Source organism: Myodes glareolus, chromosome 21, assembly GCF_982192425.1.
Source record: "Myodes glareolus chromosome 21, mMyoGla1.1, whole genome shotgun sequence".
Classification (NCBI taxonomy): domain Eukaryota; kingdom Metazoa; phylum Chordata; class Mammalia; order Rodentia; family Cricetidae; genus Myodes; species Myodes glareolus.
This window is the reverse complement of record NC_142046.1, coordinates 57,543,203-57,557,457: the sequence shown is the minus strand read 5'-3', so window position 1 is coordinate 57,557,457 and position 14,255 is coordinate 57,543,203. Positions and strand designations below refer to the sequence as shown.

The following is a 14,255-nucleotide window of genomic DNA, read 5'->3' as shown; positions in this document are numbered from 1 at the left end:
GTGGGCAGCAGACTGGTAGATACATGTGATCCCAGCTCTGCAGACAGAGACAGGATGATTACTACAAGCGAATGGCCAGGCCACAAGCCGGATGGGGCGACATACTGAAACCCTGTCTCAAAAGTCAAACAAAGCAGAAGAGCCCTTAAAAGTAGCAAGGAGTTGACCATCTCGAAGGCTAAACGCTTAGAAAGCAGTTGGGAACTCTTTGCACCCAGAAGCTCTGGGGTCCAGACAACAATTTGCCTGAGACCTCCTGGAGTTATAAATTCAAACTTGCTAGGAGAATTCATTCTCTCAGCAGAGCTATAAAAAAAAAATGAGGTTTCCCGATAGTCTGGTCACTATCACGGCAATAGCTTCATGGGTATAACATTTAAGTCTCCTAATGTCTGCCCGCTGCCACTGACAGTAAATGCTTGAACTATTTTTCAGGCAGTTTCAAAGAAATTCAATATGTTTATCCAATTTTGTGACTAATGTACTTTCGACAGAAGAGAGAAGCGTGTTTGTAATTTATATGAGTTTACTCGACCATATATCATCGACTCGCAGAGCCCAGAGAGGAGAAATCAAAAACTATAAACTAGATTCATGATGCTCCTGTGGTCAGAAGCAATAATTTCTGTTTAGAAATGATTTGTCCTCTCAATGAAAATGTTAACATGACTGTTGGTATTCATTGCAAAACCTGAGAATTTAAACCAGATTCTAAAACCCAAAGGGTGTGTTCTGGGCTTACAAGCTTCTAGCACGGTGGGACATATGCCTAGGAGCCATGACCAGAGTATACCTCTAGGCGGCGCAGCACACCCTGCACGTATAACACGAGGTGCACTTCAATTCTAGCCTGTTTTTGTTCTCCTGACAAATGTGGTCTCCACACCCAAGTGAAACACAGGGAAAGGTACACTTTCTGTGTCCCTCATCTTCTGCTAAAGCCGCCTCTTAGCCATCATACGCTCAGAGGACATATCTACCCTCCCTACAAAATTTCTTCTTCTTCTTCCTCCTCTTCTTCCTCCTCTTCCTCTTCCTCCTCTCCTCCTTCTCCTCCTCCTCCTTTTTCTTCTTCTTCTCCCCCTCTCCCTCTTCTCCTTCTCCTCCTCCTCCTCCTTCTTCATTTTTTTTTGCTTTCTAATACAAGATTTTTCTGAAGCAAGTATCTCACAATAAAGTTTATTTTGTTCTCGTTAGCGTCTAGAAAATAAAATTAAAATATCATTTACATTATTTATATCTGACATTTTTTTTTCAGTGACCAAAAAGGCTGTGAAGAAAGACACCAAAAAAGTTGTTTCAAAACCCAAGGAGGAAGCACCACCACCAGGTATTATAATAAACTTTAAAAATCAAATTTAAAAAAAAAACTAACCAGAAAGTGCTCTTAAGGTCTTCATTGCGGATAAGCACTTAAGAGTGCAGGAAACCCAGAGGGCAAGGGTCGGGGTCACTAGGTGGTACATCCCCCTCCATCTCTCTCATCCTCCCCGACTTCTTTCTTCCTGTGTCCACATCTGACACAGAGAACGCTTGCTGTCTACAACTGAGGGTTTGAAGGAGACCTTCCCCTCCAGTCCCACGGCTGCTCGGCTGCTCGTGACCAAGTCCTCCCAGCTCCCAGCAGGGTTCAGGATTAGTGTCCTATGATGCAGCTGCAGCCCAGCTTAGGACCCTTTACTGATTTTCATTATCTTAATGTTTGAAGAAAGCAAACAACATCTTTAGAAGAAATCTTGGGAGGCTCATGGAAGACCTTTAGGTGACTAGTGTAAGAGAGTTGTTCTAACCCTCTTGATGGTGAACACAGCAGCCTCCTGCCCAGAGCCAAGCAGAAGTGCAGGCCCCACCCTCCACTCGGCACAGCTTTCCCCATGGTCATTTTGGGTTTGGTTTGGTTTGGTTTTTCGAGACAGGGTTTCTCTGTAGTTTTGGAGCCTGTCTTGGAGCTAGCTCTTATAGACCGGGCTGGCCTCGAACTCACAGAGATTCGCCTGCCTCTGCCTCCCGAGTGTTGGGATTAAAAGCATGTGCCACTACCACCTGCCATGAGGACCATTTTGAAAGCACGCGTGTTTGGTGGATTTTATAACAGAACAAAGCAAAACCGTGGGTTTTAAGCGCTGAACCCACTACACATTTCTTTGCTATGTCTTCTACATTTGAATTCTTTAAAACCAGCCTACACTGGAACAAAGCCCCAGCCTCCGAGCATTTTATTCTTCTGACCTGACATAGCAATGCTTATTCCCTGGTTTTGTAATGATGGGGTTTTATGATGCTCCTGTAAGAGCTGCTGTGTGAGTAATAATTCATTATGCAATGGACCATGATAATGTTCTAAATTAAACACTAAACAATCCATAGTCTAAACATTAATATGTACTCTGTGTTTTTTGAAGTGCCAGAAGTTGCCAAGAAGCCCCTCCCTCCTACTCCCATGTTTCCAGCAAAAGGCAAGTAAAGTGGAATCATTAAGCATTTTATTATTTACTCCTGAATTTTGCATGTATCTTCTTAATCACCTTTAAATATTAGACTTCCAAGTTGTTGTAAAAGTGTCCAGTCCCCTCTGCCACTGTGAAGAGTCCTGGAAACAATGGCTGTTTCCCACACCTCTGCAGCCTTTGGAGGGGGATGCAGGGCGGGGAAGCAGTGAGAGACAGCAAGGAAAGCACTCTTTCTGAGTTTTACTTTGTAATCCACACAAATATTAAGGATTTGCCAATAATACTGATCTCAAAGACATTTTGAAATTTGTCATATAAAAACGGGGAACTGCTTTGACTACATCATTTTTCATGTGTCATTATTCACCTGACTAGTGAGTCATCATCAAAAGTGAAAAAAAAAGCTAAGATTAACTTGCAGAAACATTTACTCTGGATTCCATAACGCTATTCATGTTATCGAGTCTTAAGTGCTTCAGGAGAAGTTACTAGAATCTCTCCAAACTGGAGTTCACATAGAGTAATAGAAGGCATAGCAATTTGAAGCTATCTATTGAACCCCCGTACCTTTGACATGAGAAGAAAATCCCCATATCAAGAGTGAAGAGCATCTTGGTATTGTCATGTTGCCTCATTAATACAATAGAATCCATACACATCAAGCCATAAGAGACCATCATTCTGATACCACAGCATCAAGATGTAATGACTGTGGACTTCCCTTGAATAAAGCTTTCTGATGGATGTAATTAATCCGATTTCCCTTTCTCCTTCTCCCCCACCCCTATTTCTTTTCATCTTTCAGCTTCCGAAATTATCGATGTGTCCTCTAAGGCCGAAGAAGTGAAAATAACAACTATCACTCGGAAGAAAGAGATTCACAAAGAAAAAGAGGCTGTGTACGAGAGAGAGCAAGCAGTCTACGAGAAGAAAGTGCTCATCGAGCCTTGGGACGAGCCCTACGAGGAGCTGGAAGTGGAGCCCTACACGGAGCCCTACGAGGAGCCCTATTATGAAGAGCCAGATGAAGACTATGAGGAGATCAAGGTGGACGCGAAAAGGGAAGTCCACGAGGAATGGGAGGAAGACTTTGAAGAAGGGCAAGAGTACTACGAGAGGGAAGAGGGCTATGACGAAGGCGAGGAGGAATGGGAAGAGGCTTACCAGGAGAGAGAAGTCATTCAAGTTCAGAAAGAAGTTCATGAAGGTACGTGGGCACTGGGTGGCTTCTCTTCTCGGTTCCCTTGTACTTTCAATGCTATTACCTGACTTACAATGGGCGTGAAGGAGAAAATGATTGTTTTGGCTTCTCTGAGGTTATGGATCTTGTATTACTTGTTCTGTAGAATAGTCCTTATCTTCCCTTGATATTAAGCTTCCATGTTGTTTTTCATGGAACCATTAAATCCTAGAACTTGGGGCTGGAGAGATGGCTCAGAGGTTAAGAGCATTGTCTGCTCTTCCAAAGGTCATGAGTTCAATTCCCAGCAACCACATGGTGGCTCACAACCATCTGTAATGGGGTCTGGTGCCCTCTTCTGGCCTGCAGGCACACAGAAAGAATATTGTATACATAATAAATAAATATTTTTTAAAAATCTTAAGACTAGGGCTGCATCTCAGTTGCTGTTTTCTGACTCACAAGCTCAAAGTTCATTTCATCGCCACCTAATTCTGTTTTGAAATTCTGCCTGAGAGTTGCATTAGTCATAAGCTCCCCCACACGACAGATTCCTTACGGGATGATAAATTATTCTTAACTTTTTAATATTTGCAACAAGCGCAGCTAGTAGAATTGATTGATTTAAGCATCTTGGCTTGTCTTGTGTTTTTATTAAAGAATTACATGAGAAGAAAATCCCAGCCAAAGTGCCTGAAAAGAAAGCACCACCTCCCAAAGGTATGCAATTGGAATCATTCATGAAAACAGAATATGCCTGACATTATCATGATTTGTTTGGCAAGGATGCCTGAATCAACAGTTAAATCTAATAGGCACAACTTCTTCTCTAAGCTTTATTATATCTATGAATTTTCTCTTCAGAATTTATTTCTACTTGAAATAATAAAAATATTAAGAGTATTATAGTAAATTTAAAATAAATATAAACAATGAACTTTTGCTTAAAGTTGAGAACACCAAACCTGCCTGTCTTTAAAACTATTATATATATTTGTATACATATATGCATACATATATGTGTATGTAAAGAGCTAGAGAGAGAATTTTAATAAATATTTAGAATTTAGTAAATTCTAAAAGTACTGCAATTTCTTTAAAATATTTGCAGTTGTAAAGAAGCCGGTAGTTGAAAAAATTGAAAAGACTTCTCGAAGAATGGAAGAAGAAAAAGTTCAAGTCACCAAAGGTATAGATACCATTTAAAGAATGTTCTAGTCACATGCACATAAGTCATCTGCTCTCTGGTATATGCTCATGCATTATTTATATAGTTATCCAAACAGAGTTATTTTCAAACTTTGGGGCTAAGAAATATTCCTCACAATACAAATATATCTGTACATATTTTTAAAGTACCTGAAGTTTCCAAGAAGATCGTTCCACAAAAACCTTCCCGGACTCCGGTGCAGGAAGAAATAATTGAAGTAAAAGGTATTCATCTTTATTTAAACTATAAGCTCCAATTATTGTAATCTGCACATATGGATATCTGAACATACATTGCTAAAAAATTCAAAAGCACCATGAAAACTATACATTTTAAATAGCACACATTTTATGTTGGGTTATACCTATGTATAATTCAATAACTTTATTTTTGCTTTTAGCCTTGCTTAGAAATTACTTTTTTTTAATTTAAGGAAGGTTTTGTGTTTATGAGTAATCTTCTAACTTTATCATGCAGTGTATTGTATTGCATTGCATATAATATCTCCCACCCTCTAATCGATACGAATTGATCCTAATAAGTTTGGGAAAGTAGTGTATTGTGTGTGAAGAAGTTGTGTCTATTCGATTCTCACGTAATCGTACTCAATACAAGGCTGCATGAGTTGTTTGTCCAGGCAGATCAAAACCTGATTTACTTTCTTCTTGGAACTGACTTTGTTCTCAGTCTGTCACACTAACCCCCTGAATCGCTGTGGAAAGATGTACGTGCCGTGTGCCCTCTGTGAGTCTATCTGATGTCCTGTCCTAGACAAAGGAAAGCTAACACAGCGATGTTCTTTTTTAAAGTGCCGGCGGTACACACAAAGAAGATGGTTATCTCGGAAGAAAAGATGTTCTTTGCTTCTCACACAGAGGAGGAGGTGTCCGTCACAGGTACCTGGCGGTTTGGAGCTTGAGAGCTTGAGATGGAGTTTTAAATAGCCTTTTTATCCCCGTCTTGCTTAATGTGGGATGCTATGGGCGTGTCAGCCTCCTTGTGTCTCCATGTCGTCATCTTTTTCCTTTCGTGTCTTTTAGCTTTAACTTTTTTGTCTTGGTATTCTTAGTAAATTACAATTGCCATCCACAACATAGATCTGTCAGTCAGTAATTAAGATGTGTACTTTTTTTTTTTTAAAGTCCCCGAGGTTCAAAAGAAAACTGTCACTGAGGAGAAAATTCATGTTGCGATTTCCAAAAAGATTGAACCACCGCCCAAAGGTATCAATAATTCATCCGAAGTTTAAGATGTTCTTGAGCAAAATTCACAGTCCATATATAGCTACGCTGATAGGAAGTATCAGAATTAGTCACACAGTTGACAGATCTGGGGTCTGTGTGAACAGAGACATCACTGGAGAGAGGAGTGGACAAACCAGGCTTGAGGATCCAACCCCTGTCTCTGGACACTTACAATCTAGTGACACTTGTATTTGGACATAAGGTGGAATGAAACTCCCTCACACCAGCTCCCCGAAGCTTTCATTCAAACGTGAATAATTCTCTCCATTAGGAGCTTAACATACCAGAAGTATTGAAACTAAGTTTTGTAAACTTGCGATTTAATTAAGTTATAGTAGAAATCCCTTAATACTCAAAACACAGTTTCCTTTTTTCTGCAATTACCACTTTCCGTGTGAGAGTATCAGTTACAATAGTAGCTAGTGTGTCAGTATGGACTCCACCACTGAAATCAAAAACTACAGTTACCACGGGGCAAGGTAGCGAAACCCCAGCACTCAACTAGGGCTACATAGGAAGACACTTTATGGAAGAAGGAAAGGAGGGAGGAAGAGATAGAGGAAGGGAAGGGTAGAGGAATGGGGGAAGGGAAAAACTTTAGACTCTACGCCAAGGTCCCATTCTCTTTCCTGAGCTAAATTTAAGATATAACAATATTTACTATCGCCTGAGGCAGTTGTTCATATGCACTGACTTTAAATGAAGCAAGAGTACTTCCATCTATTTCTGAGAAAGTAGAAACTCTTGCCATTCAAAGTGACAAATAGGGTTCCCTTTTCTACTTAGCCATTCAGCTATCTACACATATTTTATTTTTATTTACTTATTTATTTGTTTTGGTTTTTTTTGAAACAGGGTTTTCTGTAGCTTTGGAGTCTGTCCTGGAACTAACTCTTGTAGACCAGGCTGGCCTCGAACTCAGAGACCCGCCTGCCTCTGCCTCCCGAGTGCTGGGATTAAAGGCGTGTTCCACCACTGCCTGTCTTTTTCAGTTTCTAATCCATAGTTTCTTGCATCCAACTGGCTTAAAGGGGGAATATCTACTCTTGACTCCTATGTTATGAGAATGCACATCTTGTCAAGATGAGCAGCTTCTCAAACATAGTACATTTCTCTTCAAGTCCCAGAACCACCTAAAAAACCAGTTACAGAAGAAGTGGTTCCTGTTCCTGTCCCTAAGAAGGTGGAACCCCCAGCAGCCAAAGGTAGAATAATATTTCTTGGATTCTATATTCTTGGATCTTGTGTGTATGAGACCTGTGTATTAACCAGGATGTTATCAGTAGACAATCTTTCACATGCTTAATTCCTTCCCTACTGTTTGGTTACTTTGTGGTAACACGTGTTAATAATGGTTCCTGATGCCAGACCATCCTAACCGGGCCTCTGTCTGCCCTGTGTCATATGTGTGATGTCTACCTGGTATTGATGTACTAAACATTCCGTGCTTCCCCAAGTAGAGCGTACTAAATTGCTTTTTAATTCTTAAGCTCTTAATGCTATAATCTTGAACGTCTCAGAAGGAGGCTGTAACATTCGACACCATTTCAACAATGTTATCTTTAAAGTTCCTGAGGCTCCCAAGAAACCTGTGCCAGAGGAGAAGAAGCCAGTTCCTATTCCCAAGAAGAAAGAGCCAGCTGCTCCTCCCCAAGGTATGCAGAACTACCAGTGGAGACCGCCGTCACCGCAGGGGCCAGCTCCGCTCTGCACAGGCTTCATCTGTGCCTCGTTGTCCTTGACTCTTGTCTCTTTGACATGTTCCTCATGTTTAAAACGTGTGTCACCTTTGGGCATATATTCTCATTATATATTATTTATGATTCTGAACATTCCTAAGGCATGTGTTATTAAAAGAAGTAACAATGTCAAATTGCTACCTTAAATTTTTAATATCATCCTTAAGGAGAATTTGCAAAATATCTTCTATGGACATGTTTATAGAACAAAGCATCTCTTGGTCACTCTTGTATGTGACTTCTTCATTAAGATATCGTTATTGTCTGTTCTGAGGAGACTGTGGGGAGGCAGAGGCAATTGGAGGGGGTTGGCAGAAGGGAGTGTCACCTAGACACAGATGAACCCAAGTCCGTGATGGCAAGTCTTCAATAGGACAGATTTTTGGCATTTATTTTCCCTGTATGAGCTGAAATTAATTAAACTTACTGTAAACATTTGGGAGTACATTCTATGTGGCAGAATTTCTTACAGAAAAACACCTACGCATATACAACATTTTGTGACATAGAGGTCCCCAAAGCCATTGGCACACTGTCCTACTGAAAGACCTGTTTCAGAGAGTGTCTGTATCTTGATTATCCTTTAGTAACCAGAAACAGAAACTCAGAATGAGGTCAGTCCTAAAACGTAACATGGACAACCATATTCCACAGCATTGTAGCTGTAGTTCAAAGGTCATAAAGTGCCACGATTTATCCCCTCTTCAAAACAATGTATGAGGAGATCTTTTCTATCTGGTTTACTCACAGTCTACATTATTGGTATAATGCCTGACTGGTTTGTGTTCATCAGATCACACCAAGGGAACTAAAGAGGAAACTAAGTCAGTTAAACACTGGCCTTGACTGTGTTCAGTACTCAGAACTCACGTACCTATATTTAAATTTAAAAACAAAAGCCATGGTGAAGCAGTCACATAATTGCAGAATTGGGGAGTAGCGGAGTACAGACAATTGGAATTCTCTGGGATTCACTGGCCACTGAGTCTCTAGCCTACTTAGCAAAGTCCAGGCCAGTGAGGGACCCTGTCCTAAAGAAAAAAAACAAAAAACAAGTGTATTGCACCTGAGAAATCACACCCAAGGTTATTGCTATATTGCTACCTTCCCAAAACATATGCATACACATCTATACACACACACATGTACACATACACACACACCATACTAATATGTAAGAATGAACTCTATACACACTTCTGTTTGCATAACACATTTTAGTCATTTAAACACTTCTAAAACATTGCATGTAGCCACCACTATATTGTGACTTTGAAATGGGATCTTTCTTCATTGTGCCAGTGCAGTCTGTAACATCAATGTGCTGTGGGTTGCTTTGGAGATGTGTTTGTATCCATTCATGGACAGGAAACATGCCCACACTGACTGGCTCTTTTAAAACTTTAAGTCCCAGAGGCTCCAAAGAAACCTGCCCCTGAAGAAAAGGTTCCTGTTCCCATGCCGAAGAAGAGGGAGGCCCCTCCAGCTAAAGGTAGGGTGACTTGCCCAGCAAACAAGCCCGTGTTTACATCTCGTGTGCAAAGCAGTTTGTGTTATCTGCTAATTGAGTTTGTTATATTCCAAGTGTTGTCGGGGTTTCTGTCCTGCCTGGTTCCCGCAATCGTTAAGTCCCAAAGAAATCCCACAGAGGTCTACATTAGTTATAAACTGACTGACCCATTATCTCAGGTTTCTTATTAACTCTCATAACTTATATTAGCCCATTATTCTTGTCTATGCTAGCCAAGTGGCTTGGTACCTTATTCAGCGAGGCAGACACATCTTACTTCTTCAGTGGCTGGGTCATGACTGCGGACCAAGCTTTCCTCTTCCCAGACTTCTTCTGTTATTGTCACGCCTCTACTTCCTGCCTGGTCCCCCCCCCCATACTTCCTGCCTGGCTACTGGCCAATCAGTTTTTTATTAAAAATACAATTGACAGGGTACAAACCATTGTCCCGCAGCATCCAAGTGGTTGTTTTATGGCCAGTGACAATGGGACAAGCTTCTGTCTACCTGTCTAGTCTCTTTCAAAATAATTAATTCGCTGCTTTGAAAAATATAAACCCAGTTCTACAAATGTCTTTTCAAGTTCCCGAAGTGCAGAAGAAAGTTGTCACCGAAGAAAAAATAACCATCATTACTCAAAGAGAGGAATCCCCACCACCAGCAGGTACCCCATCTTCACGAAATAACCGTGCCTTTCCCCCAAACTTCTTTAATTGCATGTCGTCATCCGCCGGCCTGCCTGTTCCGTGTGCATTTGCCTTTAAAGATTTAAAAAAAAAATTCTTCTTCAAGTGCCAGAAATACCAAAGAAGAAAGTTCCTGAAGAAAAAAGACCTGTACCTCGAAAAGAAGAAGCTCCCCCACCAAAAGGTATCATTAGACCTTTGTACAAAAGCTGTCTCTTACAGGGTCATGCTTTCAGGCAAAGATTGCTTGTGAGCTTTGGGTGTCAGGGCGCGGCCGTGGGTGGGTATGCTCTGTGCTGGGCTTTTGTGGGAGAACGTCAGAACTCTAAGTGTACATAACGTTTCCAAAGTGCCGGCTCCACCTAAGAAACCTGTCCCCGAGGAGATTGTCCCAGCTCCCGTCCCTAAGAAAGCTCCTCCCCGAGGTAGGATTGACGTCAGTCTTCTAGACACCTCTTCTCTCGTGCGTGCTTGGGTTCTTGCTCTGTCCGTCAAGTCTGTTTCTGTGCTGCCCCTCTTGGTCTCGTTTCTGAGAGACTTTCGTGGGCGTGCTCTTGGGGTGTGTAATTTCTTCGTCCGCTTTGCTAATGAACGTGACGTACGCAAGGCGTCCCCAAACTCTAGGGAGAAAGGGAATTTGTGTAATTCTTGGTTCTTAAGCTTCAACACTGGTGCTTTCTTAAAGCTGAAGTCTCTAAGAAAGCTGTTGTGGAAGAGAAGAGGTTCGCTGCAGAAGAGAAGCTGTCGGTGGCAGTTCCTCAGAGAGTGGAAGTCATACGGCATGAAGGTATAACCAGACAGGAGGAAAGCTGCGTTGGTATACGCCCATGGAGTCTTTCTTCTTTAGGGTGTAAATGTTTTCCTTGTGGTCTGTTTTTATCTTGTGTGCGGGTTGGAATCCATCTGCCTGCTGTCGTCTTCCGTAACTATCTTTTGCATCTACCTCGATCTTGGGTCATTCTTAAAAAGTGAATAAGGTGTTGAAAAGGAGATCAGTTGGAATTTGGACACTCTGGGGGATGATTTAAGCATCTCTCTTAGTCTTGGGCTTCATCTCCTCTTGTCTTACATCTCTTTCCCTCTTGTAGTTAGAAAGCCCCATGTCCTGAGCAGATAGGAGAATCTTCATCCATCTGTAGCGAACACGTGGCCACTGGATGTGTCCCAGCACACTGAGTTTTAAATCAAGTCTTATCTTTTAACCTATCTACAGAGGAGGAATGGTCCTACTCTGAAGAAGAGGAGCGCATATCTGTTTCGGTGTATAGGGAAGAGGAAAGAGATGAGGAGGAAGCAGAGATCACCGAATACGAAGGTAAATGACAGAAGTCCGTGAGGGGTGATGGCTAGAGAGCTAATGAATGCTGTCCCAAAGGCGTGGCACATAGTCATCTATGGGCTTAGTATATGTTCCTTTTAAATCAAAATACAAGATTTAAGAGTAAACAAACACCCTTTGACGTTTTTTCCCATCTTTTCTTTGGCTATTTGGAAGAAATGGCTTTGTAGTTCCGGATAACTAAAGGGGGCAGGCATCCTCATGTGGCTTCCATCTTTTATGAGGCAGGACTTGGCTTCAGTGTGCTAGACAGATAGAGGAACGTCACTTTGGTTGTCTGATAAGTCGGTGCTTCTCAAACTGTGTGTTCCACAACACACAAACAGGAATGTCATCCTGCACACACACACACACACATACACACACACATACATATGCATACACATGCAAACCTGATATAAAAGTTCTATTAAATATTATTCTTACAAGGAGCAACTTACTTTAATGTTATCTATTTTGCTTTAGTCTCTTCCTTTAAAAGTATAAGAGATGGTCCACTCCATGGACTGTCCGGTTCCTAATTCACTCTTTATTCACTCTTTAGAAAGAAACAAGAAAATATAGTATACATTGTCTTCTGGAAGGCAAAGGCATATTTTTCCAAAGCAATAAATAGAAGGAGCTTTTCCTCAAATCCTCGTATAGAAAAAAACATCATGTAAGATCTGCCACTAGGCAGACTTCTCAAGATGTTCCAGCAGCTAAAATGACAACTCTCATGCTTTTCAAGATTGAAACAGTAGACTTTATTATGTTATAATTCCCATTTGGTGAAATAAAGCACTACTAGATTTCCTACTAAAATCTCACACTCTAGCTAGCACTGTATATCCAAAGGAGCATTCCTAAGTAGGGACAAGAAAATGGTTTAAAAGAAAATGGTGCATTCATTACCAGCTCGGCTTCCTCGCTAATGTTAAGTAGATTATCAGCACCTTGGCTGTTCTCCAGCACATCTCTGGCTAATAAAAGGTGATTCTTCATACCCCCTTTTTCCACCGGGAAGAAAACTCCACGTATGAGCCATGACTCCCGAACAAACCTACCCACTTGGGTGTGTTTCCTACAATAGGCCGCAGGAGCTGGTGTGAGTTTAAAGATCCATCCTCCCTAGAAATGTTCAAGAAACCCAGCAAAGCATACACATGGAACATTCTCATCTCCCAGCCCTGAGACGATTTCAGTTCTTGAGGCAGTATGCTGCATAAGCTTCCTTCAGGGTTCCAAACTCCAAGGAAGGGAGAGCAAGATGCTCATTGACTCTTAGGTCTGCATTAAGCTGAAAAGATGGTGGGCCCTTAGGTTTCTTTTTTATTTTAGGTAACTCCACATGTGTTTTTAATTAGCCCTGTTTGTCCTATAATAAACTTTACACACACAAGCTCAAACATCACATGAAATCTCTTGTCTCTTCTACCATAGCTACCCCACAATACTGGGGAATGAGCTGTCTTGCTTTTTACCCTTGCCCATGTGTCTGTCCTTCTGCCTTCAAACCTAGAATGTTATGGTTTTTTTGTTTTGTTTTGTTTTGTTTTTACATAGCTTCAAATCCTTATGCTCCTGTTGGGTTGGTCACTGGAACTTTTTTTTTCTTTTTGCCACGCTCATGTCCCGTGTTTCCTGTGAATTTTATCCTCATTGTCTTTAGAATAGGCACAAATTAGTGAAGCCAATGCTCTTTATTAAGGCATATGCTCGGAATCAAATACCCTTTGGCTATTTTAAACGGAAACAATCAAGGATCTAGCAAATGCTAAAGTCTGGCAATGTTGCTTACTCGTTTGAAGTGAAAAGTTACAGCTAAAATTAAACGTGAAATCTCTACAACTTTCCTTCTTTGAAATTAATGTCCTTAAAGTGATGGAAGAGCCCGAGGACTACGTGGTGGAAGAGAAGCTGCACTTTATCTCCAAGAGGGTGGAAGTGGAACCGGTCAAAGGTAGACCAACTCTTCCTTTTCCCTCTCCGTTGGTTTGTTCTGTCCTTTATGGTCTCTTATATCTAATTTACCATCTGTATGAGAAATATCAGTAAAGTACCTGACTAACAAAAAAGTCTCTTACGCGTTTATTGAAAAAAATCGGTGCATTTTCTACAAGTTTACTTTATAATCTTTTCAAGTGCCTGAGAAGCATGAAAAGAAAATTATACCAAAACCAAAAGTTCCGGCTAAAATTGAGGAGCCTCCAGCACCTAAAGGTACATTTCCTCTCACAGAAGTGCTATATTGTCTGTCTTGACATCTGTAATGGTGCCTCTATGCATCACTAAGCCTTTGTCAGAATTTGTCTACAAACACTTTGTTAGTGTAGTTATTAATGTTGGTGTGTGTGTGATCTTTACAGAGAGGGAGTTATGTCTCTCCCCCATAGTGATACTCTCTAACAGAATTCAAACTGATCTTCTTAATCTTTCCCAAGTTCCCGAACCACCAAAGAAAATTGTACCAGAGAAGAAAGTTCCCGCACCAGCTCCTAAAAAAGAAAAGGTGCCGCCAGCCAAAGGTATATTGGGAATCATTTTGCTCTTAAGTAATACTTTATTCCCTGTCTTGATGTTAAATTGACATGTTCTTCAACTCTTGATCGCACTGGCAAGAGATTAAGTGTGTGTATGTTTCGGGGCTTTTTGCGCCATGTTTGACTCCATTGCCTGATGTTTTCAAAGCCCCGGAAGAACCAAAGAAACCAGTTCCAGAAAGGAAAGTTCCTGCAGAAGTGGTGGAGATAGAAGAACCTCCCCCAACCAAAGGTAAATGGCATTCCTAAAAGGAAAAAGAAAAAACCAAGATCTCCATCTTTCTTTCTTCCTCTGGCTACCATCCATTGGGTCATAATTTTCTGTGTCGATGGTTAGTGTCCATCTGTGCTGGTGGTGCTGTCATGGGTGTGATGT

The 14,255-nt window shown here is 41.2% G+C and overlaps 1 protein-coding gene across 2 annotated transcripts in view; it reads left to right on the top strand.

Moving 5' to 3' along the window:
* The window catches only part of Ttn (titin), a 272,179-nt gene that overhangs the window by 106,472 nt on the left and 151,452 nt on the right, over positions 1-14,255 (top strand). Inside the window, exons 110-120 of one of the 2 annotated variants that reach the window (XM_087900089.1) lie at positions 1,259-1,330; positions 2,409-2,456; positions 3,256-3,657; positions 4,291-4,350; positions 4,742-4,819; positions 4,987-5,064; positions 5,650-5,736; positions 5,983-6,063; positions 7,206-7,289; positions 7,653-7,739; positions 9,232-9,315. The exons of the other annotated variant lie outside the window; for it this stretch is intronic. Coding sequence (XP_087756215.1) covers positions 1,259-1,330; positions 2,409-2,456; positions 3,256-3,657; positions 4,291-4,350; positions 4,742-4,819; positions 4,987-5,064; positions 5,650-5,736; positions 5,983-6,063; positions 7,206-7,289; positions 7,653-7,739; positions 9,232-9,315 — 1,161 coding nt within the window. The remainder of the gene's footprint in view (positions 1-1,258; positions 1,331-2,408; positions 2,457-3,255; positions 3,658-4,290; positions 4,351-4,741; positions 4,820-4,986; positions 5,065-5,649; positions 5,737-5,982; positions 6,064-7,205; positions 7,290-7,652; positions 7,740-9,231; positions 9,316-14,255) is intronic. 2 annotated transcript variants of the gene reach the window in all.